The following is a 26,111-nucleotide window of genomic DNA, read 5'->3' on the forward strand; positions in this document are numbered from 1 at the left end:
TTATTTCAAAATAGCACATCTACACTGCAGGGAAGTCTCAAAATTAGTCTGAGGCAGGCTTCCCTAAGGTAGATGTGCTATCTCGATTTAGAGCCCCAGGAGGCACTGGGGAGGAATAACTTAGAATGGTCCTGGTGAGGGTCTATTTTGAAATAGCAGCAGTGGGGTGTGTACACACTCCTTATTTTGAATAGCTATTTCGGAATAGGCATTATTCCTCATAGAATAAGGTTTACAGATTTTGAAATAAGCTGTCCATTATTTTGAAATTATTTCGAAATAACGGAATAACTGTGTAGATGCTCACATTGTTATTTTGAAATAATGGTGCAGTGTGGACGCACCCTAACTGAGTGGTAGGAATTGGAGTCATTGGCTTCCTCACAGCAATTGCCACTTGCTTCTCAACCAAGAGGGCAGCTCTCATTCTGGTGTCCTTACTTTGCAGGTTGGGCGCTAGCTTAACACACAGCTCCAGGAAGGTTGCTTTATGCATCCTTAAGTTCTGTAGCCACTGCTCTTCATCCCCCACCTGCATGATGATGTGATCCCACCAATCAATGCTGGTTTCCCTTGTCCAAAAATGCTACTCTACGCTGTATAGCTGCTCTGTGTCTGCCAAATGCAATGACAGGCTGCTGCTGTCCATACCATGCACACTGTTAGGCCCCTCAGAGTCTTCTTCCTCTGTCAGAACTTTAAGATTTCTCCCATGCCAAGCACGATGGCCTCACAACAGTCAACAGAGCACCAGTGAAAGAAGTGCAGAATCTATTCAATCTCACTTCACATGATGGAGTACAAATGGCAGTTGGGATAAAGATGTGAAAGGACACCAGAAGCCCCTTGGGATAGGGTGTATCAACCCTTGACTGGAGCTGAAGGAGTTCTCCTGGCCCTGCTGGCTGAGCGAGCCCCACAGCCCTACTGGGCATGCTCCAACTGGAGCTGGTTATAAAGGCCTTTGGAGCAGCTCAGTTAGGGCTGACTGCCAAAGGGGAAGCTTCCCGGGAGGAAGCATAGCTGGACCAAACAGTGGCAGCCAGGCTGAAAAGGGCTGCAGCAGAAGCCATGGGACCTGAGCGTAAGGACAGAGAGGACTTCTGACAAGGTAGTCTAGGGTGGGGAATTGCTCCCCGCGCACTCAGTGTATTGCGGTAGGATTCCCCACTGAGCAAGCAGTGGACTGCACCACTGCCATAAGGGCCCTGGGCTGGGACCCAGTGGAGAGGGAGGGCCTGGGTCACCCTATCCCCTCCTTAGATACCCCTCACATGGGGGAGCTTTTCTTGTGATATACTGATTACTGGGCAGTAATACCCTGAATAGAGAGCTATGCATATTGAATAAAGCCTCTAGACTCTAGTACCCTGAATATGGGGGGACGTATAATGACTGAGGTCATTGGGCTGTTCTGTGAATAGACTCGGTAACTGTTCGGTCACTCAATCTAGAGAGTGAGTTTGAGGGGCCTCCAAGGGCCTGTTGCCCCTAAACAGCCCTAAAAAAAAGTGTTTCCTGATGGGATGTTTTGCATGGTCCGAAGATTCCCCCACTATGTTCTGCAATCCCACAACACCTAGCAACAGATTGTGTCATCAGACACTGTAGGATACATATCTACAGTGCATTGCTCATACTGTTGGGCTACGTCTAGACTGGCATGATTTTCCGCAAATGCTTTTAACGGAAAAGTTTTTCTGTTAAAAGCATTTACGGAAAAGAGCATCTAGATTGGCACGGACGCTTTTCCGCAAAAGCACTTTTTGCAGAAAAGCGTCCATGCCAATCTAGATGCGGTTTTGTGCAAGAAAGCCCCGATCGCCATTTTCACCATTGGGGCTTTTTTGCACAAAATAGTTTTTAGGGCTATGTCTAGACTGCAGGCTTCTTTCGAAAGAGGCTCTTTCGAAAGCATCTTTCGAAAGAACCTCTTTCGAAAGAGAGCATCTAGACTGCACGGAGAAATTTCGAAAAAGCGGCTTGCTTTTTCGAAAGAAAGCATCCAGTGAGTCTGGATGCTCTCTTTTGAAGAAGCCCTATTTACATTGAAGAACGCCTTCTTTCGAAAGAGGAACTTTCGAAAGAAGACGTTCTTCCTCGTGAAATGAGGTTTACCGCCATCGAAAGAAAAGCCGCGTTCTTTCGAATTAATTTCGAAAGAACACGGCTTGAGTCTGGACGCAGGGGAAGTTTTTTCGAAAAAAGGCTACTTTTTTCGAAAAAACCCCTGAGTCTGGACACAGCCTAGCTGTCTACACTGGCCCTCTTGCGCAAAAACATTTCCGGAAAAGGGCTTTTGCCTGAACGGGAACATCAAAGCATTTGCGCAAGAAGCACTGATTTCAGACAGTAGAATGTCAGTGCTTTTGTGTAAAATCAAGCAGCCAGTGTAGACAGCTGGCAAATTTTTGTGCAAAAGCGGCCGCTTTTCTGGAAAAACTTGCCAGTCTAGACGCAGCCTTGATGAGGGAGCTCCCGATGTGAACACGATCTGTTGACAGATGGGGCAAGTGTGAAAACACATTAGTGACTTTGCTGTTGTTGATTTCTGCGTGTTGACATCAGTTGTCTTGACAACACTTGATAGTAGAGAGATACTCTAAGACTTGTGTCAAACATGAATGAACTTCCAGTTTCAAAACATCCTTTAGTAACAGTCATTTCATTTGTCTCGTTATTTAATATATTATTTTATTTCCTGATATTAACATATAAAATAAATCATTATGTGTGTCATTTCAGTGAATGCAACTTTTATAGTAAATGCTGTACTAGCCAAAATGTAGGAATTTTGACTTCTGTTATCTCAATTTAAAAGGATTTTTCCTGAGTAGATTCTTATTCCTTTCTTTTCCTGTAGAATATAATATGGTTTTCATTCCTTCCGGGAACATATCTACAAGTTTACAGATCAAAGCAGAACCAGATATGAACCATAAGATTCAGTTTAAGTTCAGACGCTGTTGAAATTAAACTCCAAATTTATTATAAAATAATTATATGAGAAGTTTTAAATCACTGAAAAGACAGAATACACACTCTTTAATGTGTGTGTGCTTTTTGCATTCTTTAGAACCTGATAAAATAATCAAAAGAGCATGCGAGAGGGCGTTTCAGACCTTGAGAGACCACCTTATCCAGGGACCGGTATTGGCCCAGCCGGACTTTTCCAAGCCCTTCACCTTACAGACAGACGCCTCCGAGGTAGGCCTCGGGGCTGTGCAATCCCAGGAGGTGGGCGGAGTAGAACACCCTCTACTGTACCTTAGCCATAAGTTATACCCTAAGGAAACTAAGTATTCCACCATAGAGAGGGAGGCATTGGCAGTGAAGTGGGCCGTGGACACGCTGAGGTATTATTTCTTAGGTAGTACCTTTTTGATAGTGACGGATCATGCCCTTCTGAGGTGGTTGCAAACAATGAAGGACACCAATGCGCGTATCATGCGCTGGTACCTAGCTTTGCAGCCGTATTCATTTCAAGTGGCACATAGGCCAGGGAAGACACACGGAAACGCAGATTTTTTTTCACGCATAGGTCCGGAAGAGGGGGAGGAGAGACTACCGGGAAGGAACCTTTTAAGGGGGGAGGTGTGTGACGGGGCTAACCTGCCCCGCACTGAGCAGGAGGGAGAGGAGCCCATTTATTGGGTAGAACATGCCCCTCCCCCACAGCCCTATCGGGCATGCTCGCAGTGCAGCCTCATTATAAAAGGCTGCGAGGCTGCTCAGTTGGGGCAGACTGCCGGGAGGAAGGAGCTCCAGCCCAAGCTGCAGGCCCGCCGCCGGACCTGTAGCCGGATTTAGAGCCGGAGAGACCGCCGCTATTGCTACTACAATCCCCGGGGTGAGCACGGCCCCAACGCCGATGCCGGGGGGCTGCCCGCCCCGCTGCAGAAGAGACCCCCGGCGCTGCTGCCCCAGAGACAGGACCAGCTGACGTGGCTGCCGCCGCCAGCCCAGCGTCGCCAGGTGGGACCTCCGTCGGCCACAAGGCTGGGGTAGGAAGCAACCCAGGGCAAGGGGCAGGGAAAGCCCCGGTGGGCTCAGCACGTTTTGGGACCCCCCCCCCGCTGAGCCAGTGGTGGGAGCCACCCAGCACCATTAGGGCCCTGGGTTGGGGTCCGGTGGAGAGGGAGGGCCCGGACCCCCCTACCCCAACCCCTCAGGGCGTGAACTAGGCCCCAGGGCCTGCTGTGACTGTGGACTAGGCCTCTGGGCCGGCTGCAATTGCTGAACTAGGCCGCAGAGCCTGCTGCCTATGAAGGGGAGAAGGGAACGAGGCGGGAGGCCCCCGCCACACTGTTACAGAAGTCATTTTTGGCTCTCAAAGACTTTAAGGTCGGAAGTGACCATTTAACATGACCTCCCGCACATTGCAGGCCTCAGAACCTCACCCACCGAATCAGTCTGTCATTCCCAGGTGTCATCAGTCAGGATTTGGGGTTCGTCCCAATGAGTTCCTGACAGGTCTTCTACTCTGTCAATGATAAACTTTTGACTGTGTGCATGCATGCTAGTTGGGGGGGGTGGGGGGGAAGGAATGCATTCATGCATGTGCTGCCCTGTCTATTGTGTTAACCATGCACAACTAGCTAACACAACAGACTTCTGAGAGAAGCCTGAGACCACAAATTGAAATCACCCAAGCAGGTTTATTGCCAAATGACACAGACTAATAGTTGTCAGTGAACAGACTCACCACTGCGCCACTACATTTATGTAAGCCGTGGTAATGGACTAACATCCATTAAGAGTCCTGGATATCCAGTGTCCCTTCATGGTCAGCCAGTGATCACCCTTTGGGCTTCACTTTTATACACAGGTACAAACAAGTTACATATCAATGACATATTAGGTTGCCACCCTCTGTTAGCTGGTTATCACCCCTTAACTGGCAGAAGGGGGTTTACTTACTATTCATCATGCTGTCAACTTTGACCCAGTCCTAAACATAGAACAGTATGTACTTCATTTGTGGGGATGTGGTTGGTACCAACATTTTTCTTAGCAAGGCATTCTGTTACAATCCCTCTGGATTGTGCTTTTAGCCTATGCTTGGTACCTGTGCCTGATACCTTTTGGTGTTCTTTATGCTTGACCTGGCTTATATTATTTCTCTTTAGCCAAGTCTATTTCCTGCCTGCAATTTCACTGAGCCAAAGTCTTGTTCACTAGATTTCAGGCCTGTTGTTTTTATGTTACAGGCCTTTATTCAGGCCTGCTGACTTTATGTTACCAAGTCTCAACTTACTACACCAGGTGAGAGCCGTTTCCCCAAAGGCCAGTTCTTATCCCTTGTCTCACCTTTCAGTCCATTGTTTTCCTCCTGCAGATCCAGGCTGAGTTCACAAAGATTGCTGTTGGTGTGTGTCAGTTGTTCAGTCCTTGGGGTTCCCCTTGCTTTCTATAGTCTCCTCTAGTGTGATTTGGTTTCAGACAGTCTGTAATGACTTATTCATACCACCCCCACCAGTTACAAGATACAAACCATTCATATCTCCTCCTCTGCCCAGGACAGTATTTAGCCCTTCTATACTCATTGGATTGTAATCCTAAATCAATGTCACTTGCATGTGTATCATTCAGAAAAATAATATAGAAAATTCCCATTTGATCATGGGGGGGAGGGGGGACAGATTTGTTTATATTGATAATTTGGGGAAAGAGGAGGAACCCAATCACTGAGATGAAAAGATTTTGATCAGTTCTAGTGCTAAATGTTGATGTTATATCACTTTGTTAGTTCAGTTCCCAAGTACTGAAAGACCAGATAAAATTGAGTTTAGTTACTCTTTATTAACAGTGTACAAGTGTAGGAGCTTTATTTATAGAGAAGTAGTCACAGCTGATTAAGGTTCTTCTACAATAAAGTATTCCCAATACATGCTTAACATTAACCATTTCTTTAAGTGCTTTGCTTAGGTCCTAAATGCAAAAGTGAAGTCAAGCCATTTAAATTAGCAATAGAAAATAATTGCTTGCTTTTTTTAAGCCTTCAGGTGGCCACACAAAATAGAGAGGATTGGGGAAACCACTTCCATTCCCCTTCATAGGCAAAACAAAGGGACCAGGACCTGGCCAACAATCTTGGGGAGGGGGAGGCGGTAGGGAAAAAATGTTTATGGTAAAACCAGTTTATTCAGAGGACACATCCCATTGTCATTGCGATCTGTTTTTTCCTAACTCTGCACACACATGCCTCATTTGCATAGAAAATTTCTTTGTGCACCTACATAGTCATTTGCAAATACTTAATTTAGAAGCACAACTATCTGTTTATGAAATCATATTTGGGTATGTAAACATGTTCATATTTAGATTTGAAAAGCAGACTATTAATGAGCAAACTTGTTCCCAAAAGTAAGTAAAGTCTGTTGTCCCATAGGACGTCATTAGAAAAAGTAGCAAGTGTTTGCTTTTGTGCTGCTAAATGTTCACTTACAGTTGTGCAACAATGGCCAAAATCTGTGTGAATGTTGAATAAACAGCATATTTATACTGTTTTAACATTTCTGCACGTCAAATATTCTGTTTAAAACCAACTATTTTAATGCATAGTTCTTTCATAAATGATATTACATTAATATTTTAATTCAATGGAACGATAATTGCACTATTGGGAATAAAAATGTGTGATTAATGTTTAACTGGCTATTTTTTTCAAAAAGGCTACTAATGTGAAATAGTTTTCAGAAGTGTCAGGCTTAATGTATTGCCATTGCCATCAGAATTATACTGACAGCATAAAACAACTTGACAATGCAAAGGATGTCTAAAAATTCTTAAGGTACCTGTTGTGTTTCCAAGTTTAGAAAAGAGCAGACTGAGGGGGGATATGATAGAGGTCTATAAAATCATGAGTGGTGTGGAGAGGGCTGATAAAGAAAAGTTATTTATTAGTTCCCATAATAGAAGAACTAGAGGACACCAAATGAAATTAATGGGTAGCAGGTTTAAAACTAATAAAAGAAAGTTCTTCTTCACACAGCGTGTAGTCAACCTGTGGAACTCCTTGCCAGAGGAGGCTGTGAAGGCTAGGACTATAATAGAGTTTAAAGAGAAGCTGGATAAATTCATGGAGGTTAGGTCCATAAAAGGCTATTAGCCAGGGGATAAAATGGTGTCCTTGGCCTCTGTTTGTCAGAGGCTGGAGAGGGATGGCAGGAGACAAATCGCTTGATCATTGTCTTCGGTCCACCCTCTCTGGGGCACCTGGTGCTGGCCACTGTTGGTAGACAGGATACTGGGCTAGATGGACCTTTGGTCTGACCCAGTACGGCCGTTCTTATGTTCTGTTCTTATGTTAAGATACTGCCAAACCTGTTTTAGCTTTGGGTATGAAATGTTCGTTCTTTTCCACACTAATTGCATCTTTTATTCCTTACACTCCGTAAGATAGGACAGTGAGCTGTCACTATATAATACATGAGATGCCCAAAATGCCCTTTTTGATTACAAATAATCCTAATTGTACACGTTTTCTTATAATTCCATTGGAGTTGTTTGATATAATATACCCATTAGCTTGTGTCCTCCTCTGTCCTGGAATTTAAATGCAGAGAGGATGCGTTGTCTATGTTTTAGATCAATGAATTTGGAAAAATCAGCAGACGAGGGTTCTGTGTTCCCAGCTCTGCGACTCACTTTCTGCATAAAGAGTATGAAGTCACAATTGCTGTATTCAAAGATAATTACTCCATTCAGGCTCACAAGAATCTCATAATGAAATTGAAAACCCAGCTGCAACTAGAGCTTGAAGTAGCAGAGGCCAGTTTACAAGGAAGGAACATTAGCTAGCTACCTTACTGGCTTGTGCCAAAATTCCTCCCTCCAGTACTCTATTTATTTTAAACTTGGCCATTCTCAAGAGAGGACACACAACATTACATAAGACATTCCAAACTTCTATTGTAAGCCTTAAGACCTGCAGTTCATGTTTTCTTTCCATTATCATCGTCAACATTTATTTTAGGAGGGGCAAATAAATAGAAAAACTTTATTAGGCAACTTCCCACTGTAGGATTTTTGTTTTTAGAATGATAGAAAAATCAGGTGGAGCAGCATTGACTCAAATGTGTTATTGTGCAGCAATGCTGATTGCAAAGTTGTGCAATTTTAATAGATCAACTGAGCCACTCAACAAAGCTAAGGAGATTTATAAAGAAGAAAATTAATGAATGAGGTACAGCTGTAGTTATTAAACATTTCAACTGTACTGTAAAGAGAGATGCCTAAAGCTTCCTATGAAATTCTACTATGAAAAAATCTTCCTATGAAATTCTAGGCATGGTGTAGAAATGTACTTATTCATTTCTAGTTCTTTGCTTTAATCTCCCTAGTATATCCTTGGTTTGTTGGCTCTGAGGAGTCTTCCCTCTTCTCTCTTCCTCCTTTCATGCTGAACATGGTAAGAACCAGCTATAAGTGAGGGAGCCCAAAAATCCATGAGAGATTAAGTACTCTTTTTAACCGAGAGGATTTGGCTCTTGTACTCTTCTTATGCTTTGTGATCACTGTCATTTTGAACACCAACAATTTCTTGGATTACCTGTCAAATTTATAATAGAGGAAGAAGTCCAGATGCTAACCCTGGGCTATCAAATTAGAAATTCAAATTACAGGTGCAGACAATGATATTAAAAAGACAATATCTACCCTTTCAGCTATCTGCAGGATATTTGCTGTGGTTAAGGCCTGAATCTAAGCAGGCTGAGAGGCATGAGAATATGTTGTTTTTCAGCACGTCTCCAAATTAAGTTTTAACTGGAGAGTGGCAAGTGTTTTTAATGCTCCCCACTGTGTGGACAAGAACTTGGTTGGAATCCTAAACTGAGGCTATGTCTCCACAGCATGGATGCTCTTGCGCAAGAAAAGCTCTGATTGCCATTAACAGAATGGCCACCAAGGCACCTGTGCTTCTTTTGATAAGCTGTTTTTTGCACAAGAAACCTGTTTGCAGTCCACACACACCTTTCTGTGCAAGAGGTCTTGCGCAGAAAGGCTTATTCCTTGTAGAAAGAAGAATAACTCTTGTGCAAAAAGCCCTCTCTTCTTCCGATTTACTGTAAATTTACGTGTGCAAAAACACACTTGTAGTGTGGACTCTCCGTGAATTTTTGTGCAAAAACAGCTGTTTTTTGCAAAAGCTGTGCAATGTAGACATAGCCTGAATTAGAATATAGTGGTTGTATCTTTATTATGAGTTTTAAGGTTTGGGTTCAAGTTAAATATCTGAGCAATCCATGGGTACTTCTAAAATATTTGCAGAGGAAGAACTGCTTTTACTACATTTTTGTTGTGATTTAAAAAAACTAAATGCAGAGCTGCATGAGACAGAGGAATGTAACATAATAATGATGCTCTTACAAATGCCAGTGTGACAGAGGAAGATATGCAAGCCAGTTAAAACCAGGATGAAAATTCTAATAAATCCTGAACAGCTACTTCAGAAGAAGTTATTTTCATGTATATTAAAATGTTCATAACATCAGTGGACAGTTAAATTAATACTCTTTCCTTTTCTTCCACTCTTAGTTAACACTGCCAACATTTCCTGTTGTCGTGAAGATTGGACATGCTCATTCAGGCATGGGAAAGGTGCAGGTGCTATTTATACATAAATATACTAGGGGATTTCTGGTGCTAGTCTACATTTTAATTGTGTACTGTAAATATTAAAATATATAAACTTCTTCCTAGTAGGGGTTGAAACTTGTGAACTGGTCAAATTCCAGCTCAGGATCCTGATTCTGCAAGCCCTTACTTGGGTCCCTATTCAGGACAGTATTTAAGCATATGCTTACATCCCCAAATGGTTTAAATTCAGTCCTTGACTTCAGCACATGCTCAGCTGCTTTCCTGAAGTAGGGCCTTTTGTGATAATTTTGTTGACTATTTTGTTGACTGCAGCAGAACTACTTGAAAAGCCAGGCTTATAGAAACAAATAAAGATTTGCAGGTCTGAGAATCTAGTAAATAAATTCTCCTACAGCTTCCTAAATTCTCACAATTGAATACAGTATTTTTCTTCATTTCCTAGAAATACAGCACACTTACTGCATTCAATCCCAGTGATAATCTAGAGCATTTTACTGTTGGGTGAAGCAATTTCTGTATCACTTAGATCTGATGATGGTGGTATCAGTATATGTCTCAATTATGCTTCCACTGATGTCAGCTGGTGCAGGTACTGTATTGATGAACTTTTTCAGAGAAACTTTTTAAGAGATCTTCAGATGAAAAAGAATTGAACAAGGGCAATCTTCAAATGATACTTATGCCCTTCGATTTCCAAAAAGTCTATGAATGAACATTCTGAACAGCTCTGAACCTCCTGTATACAACAAAGCTAACCTACTACAAAAATTATGGAAACCAAGAGAAGTAATACATGACATTACAATTACTTAAACATCCTTACCAGTGGATTAGCTTAAGCAACTAAGCTCTTTTTCTTAAGAGTTCTATAAATATACTTAAATTAAAAACAAAAACCAGAAAACTTGATCTTATCCACATTATTACTTTGCCACTCTGGTTTTTCTTACTTTATTGATTTGTGCAAAGTTTATGAACTTGGCTTTCTATGAGGTTTTTTTAAATCGTAGTCACTCCATTATTCATCTTCTCTCCCACATACATTGGTTCTTAAATGAGATTAAGCCTATTTCCATATATTCATAATTTCTACTATAGCGGCCATATACTGTTCTCAAATATATGCCTGCAACTCCTACTTGTATTCACACTATAACATTTTTTCAAAATTTGGCATTAGTACAATGTATTTATTTATAAAATTGCTAGAAAAGGAATTAAGAAAATTCTCCTCTTGATTCTTTTTCAAAAATTTTCTCAAGATCTGCTATAGGGGAAAGTAAATGGTAATAATTGCTGTATAGTGGAATCAGTTTAAACTATAGACAGAAATAGCAAATGGGAAAGATTTTACACATTTAGTTAAATTATAATCATTTTACTCTAATCTGTTTTTTAAATCAGAATTTAATGAAAAGGCATTTTATTTATACTTGAAAATTCAGCCTAGTGTAAAAAGTGTAATTCTTGTAGAAATCTCTGGACCAAATATTCATTGTTGAAGTGCAAAGTACATATTATCTGCATCCCATAATAGTTGTCAAGAGGGAAGTGTTACCTGTGTTTGTGAACTCTTAGGGTGTGTCTACACTTTCTCCCTTGTTCGAACTAGGGATGCAAATGTAGCCAACCGAAATTGCTAATGAAGTAGGGATTTAAACATCCCATGCTTCATTAGCATAATCTCACCCGCATGCTATTCCACTCGTCAGCTGATTCGAAGCAGGAAGTGTGCTCCAGTTAGTTCGAATCAAACCCCTTGGTTCAAGCTAACATTACTCCTCAAAAAATGAGTAACATTAGTTCGAACCAAGGGGTTTGATTCGAACTAACGCGTCCCGGAGTGCACTTCCAGGTTCGAATCAGCTGGCGAGCGGAATAGCGTGTGGGTGAGATTATGCTAATAAAGCACAGGCTAGTTAAATCCCCACTTCATTAGCAATTTTGGTCTGCTTAGAAAGTACACCACTTACTGCAGGCATATTTTTGGCATATTCTAATTTTCATAGCTACAACTTTTCTCCAGATAAAATAAATTGTCCATTCTTGTAGTATAATTGTAGTATAAAATTAATATTTCTCACAAGTCATTTGTAATTGCATTTTACAGTAAGTTGTTCTTGTTGTTTTTCTCTTCCATATGCTGCTTGTGTTATGACAACAGGTTAAAGTAGACAACCACTATGATTTTCAGGACATAGCCAGCGTGGTAGCACTGACCCAGACCTACGCCACCACTGAACCCTTCATAGATTCCAAATATGACATCAGGATCCAAAAGATAGGCAGCAACTACAAAGCATACATGTAAGCCAAAAGTTATATATATATTTTTTTTCATTTACCAAGCAGCACTAAAACTCACTTGGTTGAAATCTAATGTCTCTTTTTAAATAGTCCTCTGTAGTCAGCACTTTGGGGAAAAGGTATTTTATACTTTTTTAAGTTTGTTGATGGATATTTCAATTTAAAAAGCTTTTTAAAACATCTCAGATGTCTATTGTTTATATTAGTGCATTTTGTTGAATTCTGTTACAGAAATAATTATTTTTGGAGGAGGGAGTGGGAAGGGAAGAATTAAACTCCCCCGTGGGGCAACCCTTTCATAGCAATTTTTCAGAATAGTTTCAGGGAACCAACCACAATAAATGGAATCTAAGGGTATATCTATACAGCCAAACTGCTATTTTGAAATTAAATCGAAATAGCAGAGGGCTTATTTCGAATTTAGTAAACCTCATCCCACGAGGAATAACACCAAATTTGAAATGGCTAAATCGAAATAAGTGCTGTGTAGGTGCTTATTTTGAAATCGGGGGCCTCCAGCCCTTCCCAGGGTGCCCTGGTGGCCACTCTGGGCCAAACCAGGAAAACTCTTCTGCTCCCCACCAGCCCCGGAGCCCTTAAAGGGGTAGACTCTGGCCACAGTGCCTGTGCCAGCTGCAAGCCTGCCAGCGCAGAGCCAGCAGTCACTGTCCCTGGCCCAGCATAAGACAGCAAGCCACTGGCACCCAGCCCTCCTCCGCTCCCCCAGAACAGGCTGGCAGCTCCCAGGAGCCTGCCAGGGACCGCAAAAGGCGGGCGCCTTCCTGGTCCAGTGTGGAGATCATGGACCTGATTGAGGCCTCCAATGTCCATGATCTCAGCACTAGACGCAGGAATGCGGCTTTTCTACAGGTGGATGGCTGACAGCCTGGCCACCAAAGGCCACATGCGCACCCAGGAGCAGGTGCACATGAAAATCAAAGAGCTGTGGCAGGCCTATGCTAGGGCCACAGGGGGCATCTCCCAACCAGGGGCTGACCCAGACTGCTACCCCTATTATGATGCTCTGAACCACATCCTGGGGGTCAGACAGTCCGTGCCCCTCAGCTGGTCATCGACCCTGGGGCAGAGAGCTCTGAGCAGGGCACGGAGGAGGAGGACAATGGCCAGGAGTCACAGGAGCCCGGAGGGCACGTGGCACTCACCCAGGACCCCCGAGGAGTCACAGCAGCCATGTCACCGGTGTCATCCGAGGCCAAGGAGGCCTTGACATGTGAGTGCCATCACTGTCCCCTTATGCGGGGCAGTGGGGGGGGGGGAGGAGAGGGAGATGTCGTACCGCACATGTGGGCCTTGCTGACCCCGGAGCACGCAGCAACCTGTGCATGGGCCGTGCCACCCTGGGCATGTGGCCCCGGCTGGCTGCCACACAGGGGCCCTGGCCTGTTACATGCGTGTGGGTATGTATGAAGGCACATGACATGCTCCTGACCCTGGGGAGGGACACTGCATGATGCCCTCCCTCCACAAGCCTCTTCTACGCAGAGGCAGGGCACAGCTCCCCTCCCCCCGCACATCCACGCTATATACAGCACAGGGGCATGTGTGCAGTCCTGGGCCAGCTCACGCTCCCGGGGATAGCAGGACATAGCAAACATGGCCTATGTGCAAGCACATTGGCTCTGATGCAGAGACCTGCCGTCCTCGCTTTGCAGAGGGGGGCTGGGCTTCACGCACTGTGTCCCCAGGATAACTGACCACTTCTCTTGTTTCCAACCTGCTCAGGGCAGTCAGCAGGCTGACCCAGAACCAGGAGTACCACCAGCGGCAGCACCTGGGGCTCCTGAGAAGGCAGGCCCACATCCTGGAGCACTGGGTGCGTGAACACCTGCATCTGAGGCCGGAGAGCTGGCGGGAGCTGCTTGCTGAGGGCTGTGCCATCTGCAACCACCTGCAGACCCTGGTGCAGAGATTGTGTCCTCCCGCTCCAACCCCTGCTGCCGACCCATCTATCGGTCCTCCTCCCGCTCCTGCTCCCCTTCCCGCCTCTTCCTTCTCCCCTCCTCCCCACCCCACTCTCCATACCCACTCCCTCCCCGGGGACGCTGAGGCCCCCGCACCCACAGTGCTGGGGAAACAGGTGGACCATCAAGACCCCCAACCCTGAGCTTCTCCCCCCCTTCCTCTCCTTGCCTTCCCCTTCCAACTTCCTCCTCCCATGTTTACCCCGCCTCTCTCCCACCCTCTCACCTCCCCCCACCCTAGTTATGTTCAATAAACAGAGTTTGTTTTTGGCAACACACGTGGTTTTATTTCACATCAGGAGGGAAAAGTGGAAGGACATGAGGGTGGAATAAGGCACAAGGCTCTGGTGGGGCATGCCCCGGAGGCTTCACTCCTCCTCCATCTGGAATCTCTCCCACAGGGCCTCCCGGATACCGACAGCCCCCAGCTGGGCCTCCTGCATGCCACCACCACATGTGGAATAGTCCTCTTGGAGAGGTCCAGGTGGGTGAGGAGGCATCTAAAATGGGCCTTCACCTGGCCGAAGGCACCTTCCACCACGATGCAGGCCCTGCTGAGCCTGGCATTAAAGGGCTGCCGGGAGGGGTTGAGGTGGCCTGTGTAGGGCTTCATGAGCCAGGGCTGTAGTGGGTAGGCTGCGTCCCCCACCAGGCACACAGGCATGTCCATGTCCCCGACCCTGATGTGGTGGTTGGGGAAGAAAGTCCCAGTGTACAGCCTCCAGCACACAGAGGAGTTGCTGTAAACCCGCATGTCGTGTGCTTTGCTGGACGTTAATGTCCAGGAAGCAGCCCCAGTGGTCAGACACAGCCTGCAGGATGACCAAGAAATATCCCTTCTGGTCTATGAACAGGAAGGCCTGGTGGTCTGGGGCACAGATAGGGGTGTGCATCCCGTCGATTGCCCCTCTGCAGTTGGGGAAGCCGAGGGCACCAAAGCCCACGATGTTCGCGTCCACATCGATGACATGGATGACTCTGCAGAGTAGCACTCTATTGATGGCCTTGACCACCTGCAGAGGGACACACAAAACCAAGAGTCACTGGGGTGCCAGGGTAGCTGACAGTGCTCCTTCCCCGCAGCTGCCCTGCACCCTCTCCCCAGGATCAACCCCCCTGCAATCCTGGCCACTGTGGGCAGTCCATAGTGCGGCTGGGACAGAACAAACCCTCCCGGGGAGGGACTTGAACCACCTCCCCCCCCCTTTTCCCTGGGGCTGCCCCTTCTTCCCTCCCGCCCCAGGCACAGTGGCCAAAGACTGCTATACCTGCATGAGCACTGCCCCGACAGTGGATCTCCCGACACTGAACTGGTTCCCCACAATCATGGAGAGCTTCCAGAGGGCGATGGCCACACGCTTCTGGAGGGGAATGGCGGGCCTCATGTGCGTGTCCCGTCACTGCAGAGCAGGAGCGAGCAACTTACAGAGCTTGCAGAAGGTGTCCTTCTTCATTCTGAAGTTCTGGGGTCCATTGTTGGTCTCCCCAGTGCTCCAGGACCATGTGGTCCACCAGTCACTGCTGGTGTCCAGACACCAGGTGCAGCGGGGCACGCTGGTGCCTGGGCACTGCTGCTGCTGCTTCTCCTCATCGCCCAGTAGGGTCCGGAAGAGGGCCTGGGGGTTGGGCTGCAGCAGTTGCTGTGAGGCAGACTTCAGCAATTGCTGCCAGGCTTGCAGCAAGACATCCAAAAGGAGCACCAGAGTGCCCAGAGGCAGCTCTGGCTCCAAGGTGCCGAGTGCTGTGGTGTTCCGAGTCAGGGCAACCAAAGCAGACAGAGACAAAAATGCTTTGCTGTCCCGCAGCGAGGTAGACAAGCAAGCAGGCAAAGCTGAGAACCTGCTGTCCGGGGGGGCGGTCCCTTTAAGCACAAGCCTCAGATAGCCTCAGGCAGCAGCCACACAAAGCAACTACTGACCTGATGCTCTGCTGGAACCAGTTTCAGCTGGCCTTAAATGTGATTCAGTGTCCAATCAGTGTGGACGCGCTATTTTAAAATAGCAAAACGCTATTTCAAAATGCATTTTGTGTATAGATGCGTTATTTTGAAATATCTTATTTTGAATTAACTATTTGGAAATAATGCTGTAGTGTAGACATACCTTAATTGCTTATAGGTGACTTTTTAAATACCTTCAGCAACATGACACAGTTTTCTTACTAAAAGCCTTTGAGACAACTTTTGCAAGGCAGCCTCCACCCATTGCTGGCAGGCTTGCAGCAGCAAGTCCAAAAACAGGAGCAGCATGCCCAGGGTGAGCTCTGGCTCCATGGTGCCAACTGCGGCAGCGGCCCCAATGGGAAGCACCAATATAGGCAGGCAGAGAGAAAAACGCTTTGCTGTCCCTCAGCGAGGTAGGCAAGCAAGCGGAAAAGCTGAGAACTGGCTGTCCAGGCGGGTCCCTTTAAGCACGAGCCTCAGACAGCAGCCACACAAAGCAACTACTGACCTCATGCCCTGCCGGAACTGGTTTCAGCTTCCCTTAAATGCGACCCAGCGTCCAATCAGTGTGGACTCACTAGTTTGAATTAGCAAAACACTAATTCGAATTAGTTTTTGGGTGCAGATGCATTAATTCAAATTAGCTTAGTTCGAATAAACTAATTCAAATTAAGTTAGTTCGAATTAGTGCTGTAGTGTAGACATACCTCTAGATTCTTATGAAGAAATATTTATCTATTGTTAAATACTCTATAGCAGCATGAAAAACAGGAGATTTACCAAATCACTGTACAATATCTCATATGCATGTACAAGTTTTATCAATAGTAACTTCTATAGCTGGTGCTCATTTTTTGCTATGGCACAGGAACAGAGCATGTAAAGACTCACCATAGAAAAATCAGCAAAATGGATTTTTATGAAGAACTTCTGTGTAATAATTCTGTGGGAAATTATGATATAAACTGGATCCATGACTCACCAAAAAAGGGGGACATTTAACATCTGTCAGTGATGATTATATCCAGAATGCAATGTTGGATCATTCCAAATACTGCAGCTTCTCAAAAGGTTTCATGACACACATTTAACTATACTATAGGATTTGTTACAGCAGACTTCAAGGAAATACAGTGAAAAAGGGTGTTGCACAGGGGTGAGCAAAAGGGCCTCTGTGCCAGGCAGACTGATCCGGCCCATGGAGGCCCTACCGCTCCCTTGCCCCTAGGCCAATTAGGGCCTGGGAGCGGGGGAGCGCCCAAAGCTTCTTCCCACCCTGTGAACAGCACGCAGCGCTTTGAAGCGCCGCACACTTCTCGCAGGGTGGGAGGAGACATCGTGAGCTCCCCCACCCCCAAGCCCTGATTGGCCTGGGGGCAGGAGGAGCACGTGAAGTTTCCTCCACCCTCCCACCAGCCCTGTGAGGAGCGCACAGCACTTCAAAGTGCCGTACGCTCATGCAGGGCAGGGGCAGGGCGAAGGAAGCTTCATGCAGCTCCCCCACCCCCAGGCCAATCAAGACTTTGAAGTGCCATGTGCTCCTCGCAGGGTGGGGGTAGGGCAGGAGAAGGCTTCATGTGTTCCCCCCAGGCCAATCTGGGCCTGTGGGCGGGAGAGTGTGTGAAACCTCTTCCCGCCCTGCCAGGGGCATGGGTGCCTAGTGGGAAAGGGGGGGCAAAGTGGCATTCTGGCCCCGCCCCTTCTGGATTAGGCCCCGCCCCTTCCAACCTGGCCCCCAGGCAAAAATTATTCCCTACCCCTGGTGTAGTACAGTGAAAACCTACAAATATGTACAAAAGTACCAACGGATCTTTAAACCATACCCTTTCTTTCCAAAAGCAACACACATTGAATCTATAACTTTCTGAATTGTGATCAAAAGAACAACACAACAAATGTGTAGTGTTCACGTCAATCTAAAGTAATAACCTGCACTATACCACATGTGCAAACACCACATCAGTGTTGAAAGTACAGTGTATGGTAGTTCATGCATCTCTTCATGGACAGAATAGCCATTCAAGTTTTTTCTTCATCAAACAGGAGGCGGATAAAAGCTTTTTAAACTTGAGCTAGGATAGTGTTATATTAATCTCAAATTCTTTGTTCTTTTAAGATTTTGCTTCTTTTAAAACCTCACAAAGATGTATCTAAGCTGAAAATACACGATAGACACTAGCACAGTGATTTTCAAAGTATGGATCGTAACCCAGTACTGTTGCAGAAAGTTGCAGGAAGTCAGGCATTGAGTCACCTTCTGTAGGGTGACAAAGTGACCAGTGGGTAGCTAAGGACAGCTTCCTGCCAGTCCTGGCACTGTGGACTGCACAGTGCCCTGAAAGCGATCAGTAGCAGGTCTGGCTCCTAGGTGGAGGTGAGTAGCCAACTCTCACAAGATAAAAAAGCAAAACAAACCCAGAAACCTCTCCTGCACCTTAAACATCTCATCCCCAACCCCATCCCATAGCCTGCACCCCCTGTACCTCACCCCCATGCCTCAGCCCGGAGTCCCTGCCTACATACCGAACCCCTTTGCTCCAACCCACCCCCCAGCATGCAACCTAAACTCTCATCTTTGGCCCCATCTCAGAGCCCATACCCCCAGGCAAAGCCACCATCACCACCACCTGCCCCCCCCCTCCCACCGCGCCCGCACTCTAAACATCCCTGTGGCCCACCCTGGAACCTGCATGCTAGTCAGAAGATATAATTATGCTGGGTCATGGGCAACAACAATTTTCTTCAACTTGGTTATGAGAAAAAAGTTTGAAAAATACTGCAGTAGTATAATGCACTCTAATGTGCTAGGACTTGCTTCCCTAATTAATACATAATTAGCACATCTGTTCATTCTGTGGATTGATCTCTCTTCCAAAGTTCATAACTAGATTTACAGAAAGTTGGAGACAAGCCTGTTGCCACTGTGTAATTCATTTCTCATAAATTACAGGTGTTGCTGATCTTTTGCCAATGGGAGAAAAAGAGCTCATAAATTAGACAGTTTGTATCTTTTGTCCATTTCTAATACAGTCTTTACATTTGCAAAATGCTTTCCTCTTTTCTATACTATTTACCATCACTGACGTTTAAAAACATGTTTTAAAAGGTAATACTAAAATCTAGTGAGGACAATAATGTAGTATTGACATGAAAAGAGAGATGGTAAACGGTAGTTTTTGTTTAGTGAGCTTGTAAGTGAGATCATTAGAAATAGAAGATAATTTAAATTAGAGAAGGGTCCAATATCAAGACCTGAACACAGCCCCAAATTTCGCAGGTAGAGTATATTTTGGTGAGGGTCAAAGAGTATGTCTACACTACAGTGTTAATTCGAGTTATCTTAATTTGAAATAATTAATTCAAATTAAGCTAATTTGAATTAACACACCTACACACAAAATGCAGTTTGAATTAGCATTTTGATAATTCGAAATACTGCATCCACACTGACTGGACACAGACTCAGATTTAAGGCCAGCCAGAACCTGGTCAGGCAGGGTATCAGGTCAGGAGTGTCTGTGTGTGGCTGTTGCCTGAGGCTATCTGAGGCTTGTGCTTAAAGACATACACACACACACACACCAGCCAGCCGGTTCTCAGGTGTCCATGCTTGCTTGCCTGCCTCGCTGCGGGACGCAAAGCATGTGTGTCTTGGAGTGCTTTGGTTGCCCTCACTCGTTACACTATAGCACTCTACAACATGGAGACAGAGCTGCCCCTGGGCACTCTGGTGCATCTCGTGGACGCGTTGACATCAGCCTGGCTGTACCTGATCTGAGACGTCCATCGAGGGGCTGTCAGTATCCAGGAAGTGCTGTGGGAGCGCTTCAACCTTGAGGAGCACTCAGAGCCTCCCTGATCTGCCCCACTGGGGGGTGTGCCTCATTCCTCCCTCACTTCCTTCCACTTACCCCTTCCCCAACCCCGCTTCCTAATGTCAAATAAAATACATGTATTTTCATAAACGCAAACTCTCTTTATTTAACAAAACTGGGGGGGGGGGGGGATGAAAGGAGGTGGGAGAGGGGAGGAGAAAGGGTGGAAGAGGAGAGGGGAAAACCTGGAAGGAGGGAGCTGGAAGGAGGAAGCAAGGGGAAGAAAGGGGAGGGGAAGCACAGGGCTCAAGGTTGGGGGTCTCACCGGACCACCTTGATTTTCATGTGAACCTGCTCCTGGGATTGCATGTGGCGTATGGTGGCCAGGCTGGCAGCTATCCTGCCATCGACGGACACATTCCTCCATCTAGTATGGAGATCATGGACATTGTGGGCATCCCCCCCCAAACCTGAGTAAGCTCCACCCTGATCTCTGCCCTTGACCAGGAAGGTGCCCGCCTTCTCCAGGCCCTGGCAGGCTCCTAGGAGCTGGCAGTCTGCTCCTGGGGAGCGGTGGAGAGCTGGCTGCCAGTGGTTTGGACTGGCTCATGGTTTGGTACCACTGGGTCAGGGGCAGTGACTGCTGGTTCTGGGCTGGCAGGCTTGGAGCTGAAACATAGTCTACCCCTTTAAGGGCTCCAGGGAGGAAGGGGGAGGGAGAGGACTGTTCTTGCTTGAGGCTGGAGTGGCCAACAGGACACCCTGGGAAGGTTGGAGGCCCCCTATTTCAAAATAAGTGTCTACACAGCACTTATTTCGAATTAGCTATTTTGAATTTGGTGTTATTCCTCGTAGAATGAGGTTTACCAAATTCGAATCAAGCACCCTGCTATTTCGAATTGAATTCGAAATAGTGGTTTGCCTGTGTAGACACTATTAAAGTTAATTTGAAATAACGGCTGTTATTTCGAATTAACTTTGATGTGTAGACATACCCAAACTGAAACAATGACTCAACGGTTCTAAACCTTGGAGAGGTTCAAAATATGCATCTGCATATCACTGTTAGCACCTTAGTTCTATAATTGGCTAATATGAACATTTGGGATAGATTTGGCATCTGGACCTGAACCTTTCTTTGTCTCCTATGTTAAAGGTATCCTTTGTATAACTCATGTTATTTGCTATGCATTTAGAATTAGTTCACAATGTTGGTGTATCCATACTAGCCATTGCTAGCTGCAATTTCATAATAGTCTATTACTAATATCACCACTAAACAGTAACAGTTGTCACAACAGTTATGAAAGTGAACAGGTACCAAGGCATGAGAAATAAAAACTGCCATTGTCACACATAGAATGTATGCATGATGTTTTACTAAGACTTGTGCTATCAGTTGAATTTTTCACAGTGTAGCAGCAGAATGAGTGAAAACAGGCAGTCCTTGGTATCCTATTTCTCTGAAAATAAGAACAACTTAAGAAAGGTGGTGAAGATGACTGCTCAGTTTATTGACCATAAATGTAAGTGTGCTAAATCAGTTAATATTGTGTCTGTAATTTTTTTTCTCTCAGGAGGACTTCCATATCTGGAAACTGGAAGACAAACACTGGCTCTGCAATGTTGGAACAAATCGCAATGTCAGATAGGTAAATTCAGCTTCATGTGTGAACTACAGTAATTAGAAATTTAAGTAACTTTCATTTTAAATTATGTAAACATTCACGTGGCTGATACTAGGACAATTAGTGCTAATGAAGGTCCCACCAGGACCAGCGGCAGATATAGGGCAGGGCAAGCGGGGCAGCTTCCCTGGGCCCCGCACTTCATTAGGCCCTGCGCACGCACCCTGCACACGCTACTTCTGGTTGGCTGCTGCCAAGACGCATGCGCAAAATTGTGCCTCCCCGGGCCCCACAGGGCACCCCTGGGCCCTGCAAAATTATCATCCGCCAGGACCAGAACTCCTTTTGAAAATTCATTGAATGAGATAATATGGCCAAGATTTTCCAAAGGGGTATCTTAAAGTTAAGATCCTAAATCCTTATATCTATGTAATCACCAACAAGCCAGTCAGGATTTTATTGAGGCATTTTACCACCACAGCATTAGTCCATGAGTCATTTCTTCTGATGCATTTCTCCTCTTCTCCACAGCACTCTTTTCCTCTCCTGCAACCTTCCATATAGTTTCTTTAGATTGGGCTAAGTGTCTTTTCCTGTGCAGCTAAACAGTGTGGTCTTAATCCAGCCACACAAAGCATTTTCTTCTTTGTAACCCTGTTGAATGGCCTATTCTTTACCTTTTGAGACCACTATATTACATTGAGCTACTTCTCAGCTGTTGGGATGTACTAAGGCCTTTCCTATGCATAACACCAGTCCCAGTGTATTGTTACAAGCTCACCACTGCTTTTTTCCCATGCTCAACAAATGGATATTCCCTCTTTCTTCCCTGCTATATTAGTTTGATCTTAGCTGTAGAACTCTGATATTACTTACTTTTGCATATTTCTCAGCTGTGCCTAGGCCTCTGTCCCCAGAACACAGAGCTCTGGAGCATTAATGCAGCTGTGAGATTTTTCTTCTTTCCACTTCTGTAACTGTTACCATTGTTTGAAGTTTTACCATCTGTGCAGTAAAAATGTCCTTATCCATGTTTTCATAATACTAAAGGAGCTTCACCTTTTCATGAAGTAGTTAGTCTTTGCAGAGTAGGATTTTGGAGGGAACGAGAAGGACATGCGAACATGTGCACATGTTTGATCAACATGATTTTATAGCCATGAGTTTAAAGAAAATCTTTCATCTTTGTTTTCATATGATTGGAAACATCATGTCTTTTTCAAGAATTAGACACCAAAAATGACACATACCTTATCAGGTTCCCTGGGAAGTTTTCAGATTCTAGAACATATATGTTAACTTTTTAATACATAAAGGGATAGGAAATATTCCAGTGCTATTAAAAGGCCAATGTAAAGGTAAAATAAAGTTTCTTTACTCAGGATAACCTCTTTCCTTTCAGTTTCTCAAAATCTGGAAGCTACACTCACTCACTGCCATTGAGAATTGACAGACACAGGAAAGTTAGCTTTTTCTGTAAGGGAGAAAACGAGTGAGCAGGGGAATGAGAGCTCCCTGATGTCTGCCATCTTGCCCCTTCCATCTAAACAGATCCCTTGGGGGAGCACATGACAGTGATAACTCTGTTCTCTGAGGGGGAAGGGAAAGTGAGCTGAAATGCTCTTCTGGCTTTTCACAGAGTGAGGTTACATCTTCCCTCACAAGACAAAACATACACACACAGTGTATATGTGCACACTAGCTATTCCAGTGTAAAAACATATTGAATACGAGGCTCTTTTATATTACTGTGCGGTCAACTAGGTGAACTAGTCATCCACAGGTGTGGGGGGGAGGGGCTGAAAGTATAGTGCTCACCTCACTTAACTACCACTACAAGTGGTATGTCTCCACTTTGGATTTTACAGAAAAATAACTATCAGACATTAGTTATATCTTTCTGCCAGCAAAAGACAAAGCCTGAGAGGAAAACAGAAATCCCTTCCCAAAAGCCAGTAGCAGGAAAATGAATATTTACACCACACATATGTACATGGGTTTATGCATTTTTGTGCATTCATCCTGAAATGCCTGCAAGAAGGAGTGAACTCTAACTGGCAAGAAAAGGGAATCTGAAAACTGGAGAAACAGTTATTTTCATGCAAAATGTTAACAGGATTTTTTAAAAACATTTGTACAAATTTCAAAGTACAGCATTCTGCCTGAAGAGAAACATTTCTTTTGGGAAAAAACTTGTAATAAGAAATATTCAAAATGTGCACTGAGAAGCTTGGTTGTAGAGGATACTATTATTTAAGATACCTATGTGTGAATAAGAATTTTATCCTTCACAGCCCAGCCTCTCCGCTCCTTTTGGTCCTACTGTGAAATCTGAATCTAGTGTTTATTACAACAGGTGTTTTTCAGTAGAAATTACAGTAATGTGGCAAATTGATCATTATGGCTCAAAGGGTGGATCAAGGAAGAGTAAGAGATGAGCTGTAAAGGAAACGGCTCTCTTTTCAACACAAATAGGGAGGGGTGTGATAGCAGGGATATTTATACACAAATAGATGACCACTAGTTTACATCAGAAGAGAAAAAAGCATGAGACTGGTAAATGTCTTTCCTTTACAAAAATGCGCTCATCAGCCTCTGAATTAGGAAAACTGTGACATCAAACTGTGACATCAAACTCCATAAATTATTTCAAGATTATATAATCGGGCCCATGTTCAGACAGGCTGCCATCTTGGATCCTATGGCTCAACCTCTGCCCTTGCATATGTGCACATAATTCCCATTGTCTTCATCTAACTCTGCATGCTCATAACTGAAGGCACAGTACAGCAATGTATATACTGGGACTATATGACTCTTATCAAACCCTGTTCATTCTGTCCATGCTCTACTATAGCAATTGTTTCATTTTTTTTCTGGCAAGAATGTCCCACTTTGACTCAATCACTGGTCAGTTATCCAGACCTTCCACAGAGATGTGCACAGGATGGTCAGACCATCTTGCATTGGAACTTTGAGTCACTCCTTTCTATAAAGATGAAATAACCAACCCAATCAACATATAGGCTGTGTCTAGACTACATGCCTCTGTCGTCAGAGGCATGTAGATTAGACACATAGGCAAAGGCAAATGAAGCCGCGATTTAAATGATCGCGGCTTCATTTACATTTACATGGCTGCCGCGCTGATCAGCTGTTTGTCGGCTCAGCGCGGCAGCCATGTAAATGTAAATGAAGCCGCGATTTAAAGGATCGCGGCTTCATTTGCCTTTGCGAAAACAACAAATCTACATGGCTCCGTCGACGGAGCCATGTAGTTTAGACGTACCCATATTGTAAACATCCATCTTGTTTCTTTCTCTGAGGTTATAAATAAAATGCAGTGCACTTGAGAGTCTGAAAAAGATCTAACTTACCATATTCATCTATCTAAAATATTTGAGGTGAGGAACACACACAAAAATCAATGTAGCGTGCCATATGGAAAGTCTTATAAAATGTAATAGTTTAATTGACATTAAACCAAGTACCTACAGAATTTAGCAGCAGATAATTATATGCTTTCTATATCTCTTTTGAAACATCCTTTAAAATACTATAGGATGTTAAAAAGTGTACATAAATGCTATGATATACTATTGAATTCTACAGGATTTTTAAATAGGACAGTGTACTACTACACTTCATGTCACCTGATGCCTCTGCACTGTCGATTCTCATTATGTTGGCTTATTGTTAAATGGTATCTTCAGTCAGGGTTTCAGGGTTTGTCTCTGATGAGTTCCTGATAGGTCCTCTACTCCGTCAATTATGATAAACTTTTGGCTGCATCTGTGTGTGCTCCCCGTCTAACGCATTAACCCTGTGCATGTGAGTCAACACAACAGACGCCCAGAGAGCCCCCAGAGACCACAAATCAGATAAGGATCAAAATCACCCGAGCAGATTTATTGCTAAATGACATACCTAAACAGTTCTTAGCAGACAGACTCAGTGCTAAGCCACTGCGCATTCTGTAAGCCTTGGCAATGTACCAACACATAAAAGTGCACATAGCACCCCCCATGTCAGTCGGCAATCACCCTTTGCGGTGCCCTTTTATAGACATGTACAAACAAGTTACATCACTTCTTACGTATCAGGTTGCCATCCTCTGTTACCCAACTACCACCCCTCACCTCACAGAAGGGGGGGGGGGGGTCTACTTACTATCCTTCATGCTGTCAACTTTGACCTGGTCCTGAACCTAGGTCAGTATGTACATTAGTTTTTGGGGAGTCGGTTGGTACCAAGACGTTTCTTATTGAGACGTTCTGCTACTCCCCTCTGGCTCACAGCTCATCCTAATCCCAGAGCCTCCCTGTGTTCTTCCATGCTCGACTTAATTTACACAATCCTACAGTTATCAGTAGGGCCATTTTCTCAGCTGCTGTGTTACTGAACCAAAGTCTTGCTCACTAGATTCCAGGCCTGTTGCTGTTTTTACGTTATAGGCCTTTATTTAGGCCTGCTGACTCTATGTTACCGACCCTCAACTTACTACAAATGATTTCTTCAAACCTACACTGACTCTGAGTATTTTATGGTCAATAAAATGCTGAAGATAAAGACACTTCCATGTTACAAAACAGATAATAGTTTTCCTGATGGAATAGTAACAATAGCTAGTCTTAAAAATCAGCCTAGCCAGTGTCAGGCAATAGTTATGTAACTGTATTTGGCGCTCAGACATAAATTTAGAGTCTGCAACACAGCAGCCACTTGGAACCACCCCAGCAGCAGAGAAGGTGCAAAATCTGGTTAAATCTCACCAGCTGATAGTTTGGCCTTTTGGGGAGTCCTTGGCTGATGTAAGGCCAGCATAAGTAGCTGC

At 44.7% G+C, this 26,111-nt stretch overlaps 1 protein-coding gene and 1 long non-coding RNA gene across 3 annotated transcripts in view; one reads left to right on the forward strand and one right to left on the reverse strand.

Annotated features, from left to right (window-relative positions):
• SYN2 (synapsin II) overlaps positions 1-26,111 on the forward strand; it is a 259,209-nt gene that overhangs the window by 197,520 nt on the left and 35,578 nt on the right. Inside the window, exons 6-8 of the mRNA XM_075939636.1 lie at positions 9,541-9,603; positions 11,768-11,910; positions 21,227-21,301. Coding sequence (XP_075795751.1) covers positions 9,541-9,603; positions 11,768-11,910; positions 21,227-21,301 — 281 coding nt within the window. The remainder of the gene's footprint in view (positions 1-9,540; positions 9,604-11,767; positions 11,911-21,226; positions 21,302-26,111) is intronic.
• Positions 14,153-26,111, reverse strand: part of LOC142830983 (uncharacterized) — a 98,210-nt gene continuing 86,251 nt past the window's right edge. For both annotated transcript variants that reach the window (XR_012906563.1, XR_012906562.1), the window contains one exon: positions 14,153-14,905. This is a non-coding gene — a long non-coding RNA (uncharacterized LOC142830983). The remainder of the gene's footprint in view (positions 14,906-26,111) is intronic.

This window comes from Pelodiscus sinensis, chromosome 11, assembly GCF_049634645.1.
Source record: "Pelodiscus sinensis isolate JC-2024 chromosome 11, ASM4963464v1, whole genome shotgun sequence".
NCBI lineage: Eukaryota > Metazoa > Chordata > Testudines > Trionychidae > Pelodiscus > Pelodiscus sinensis.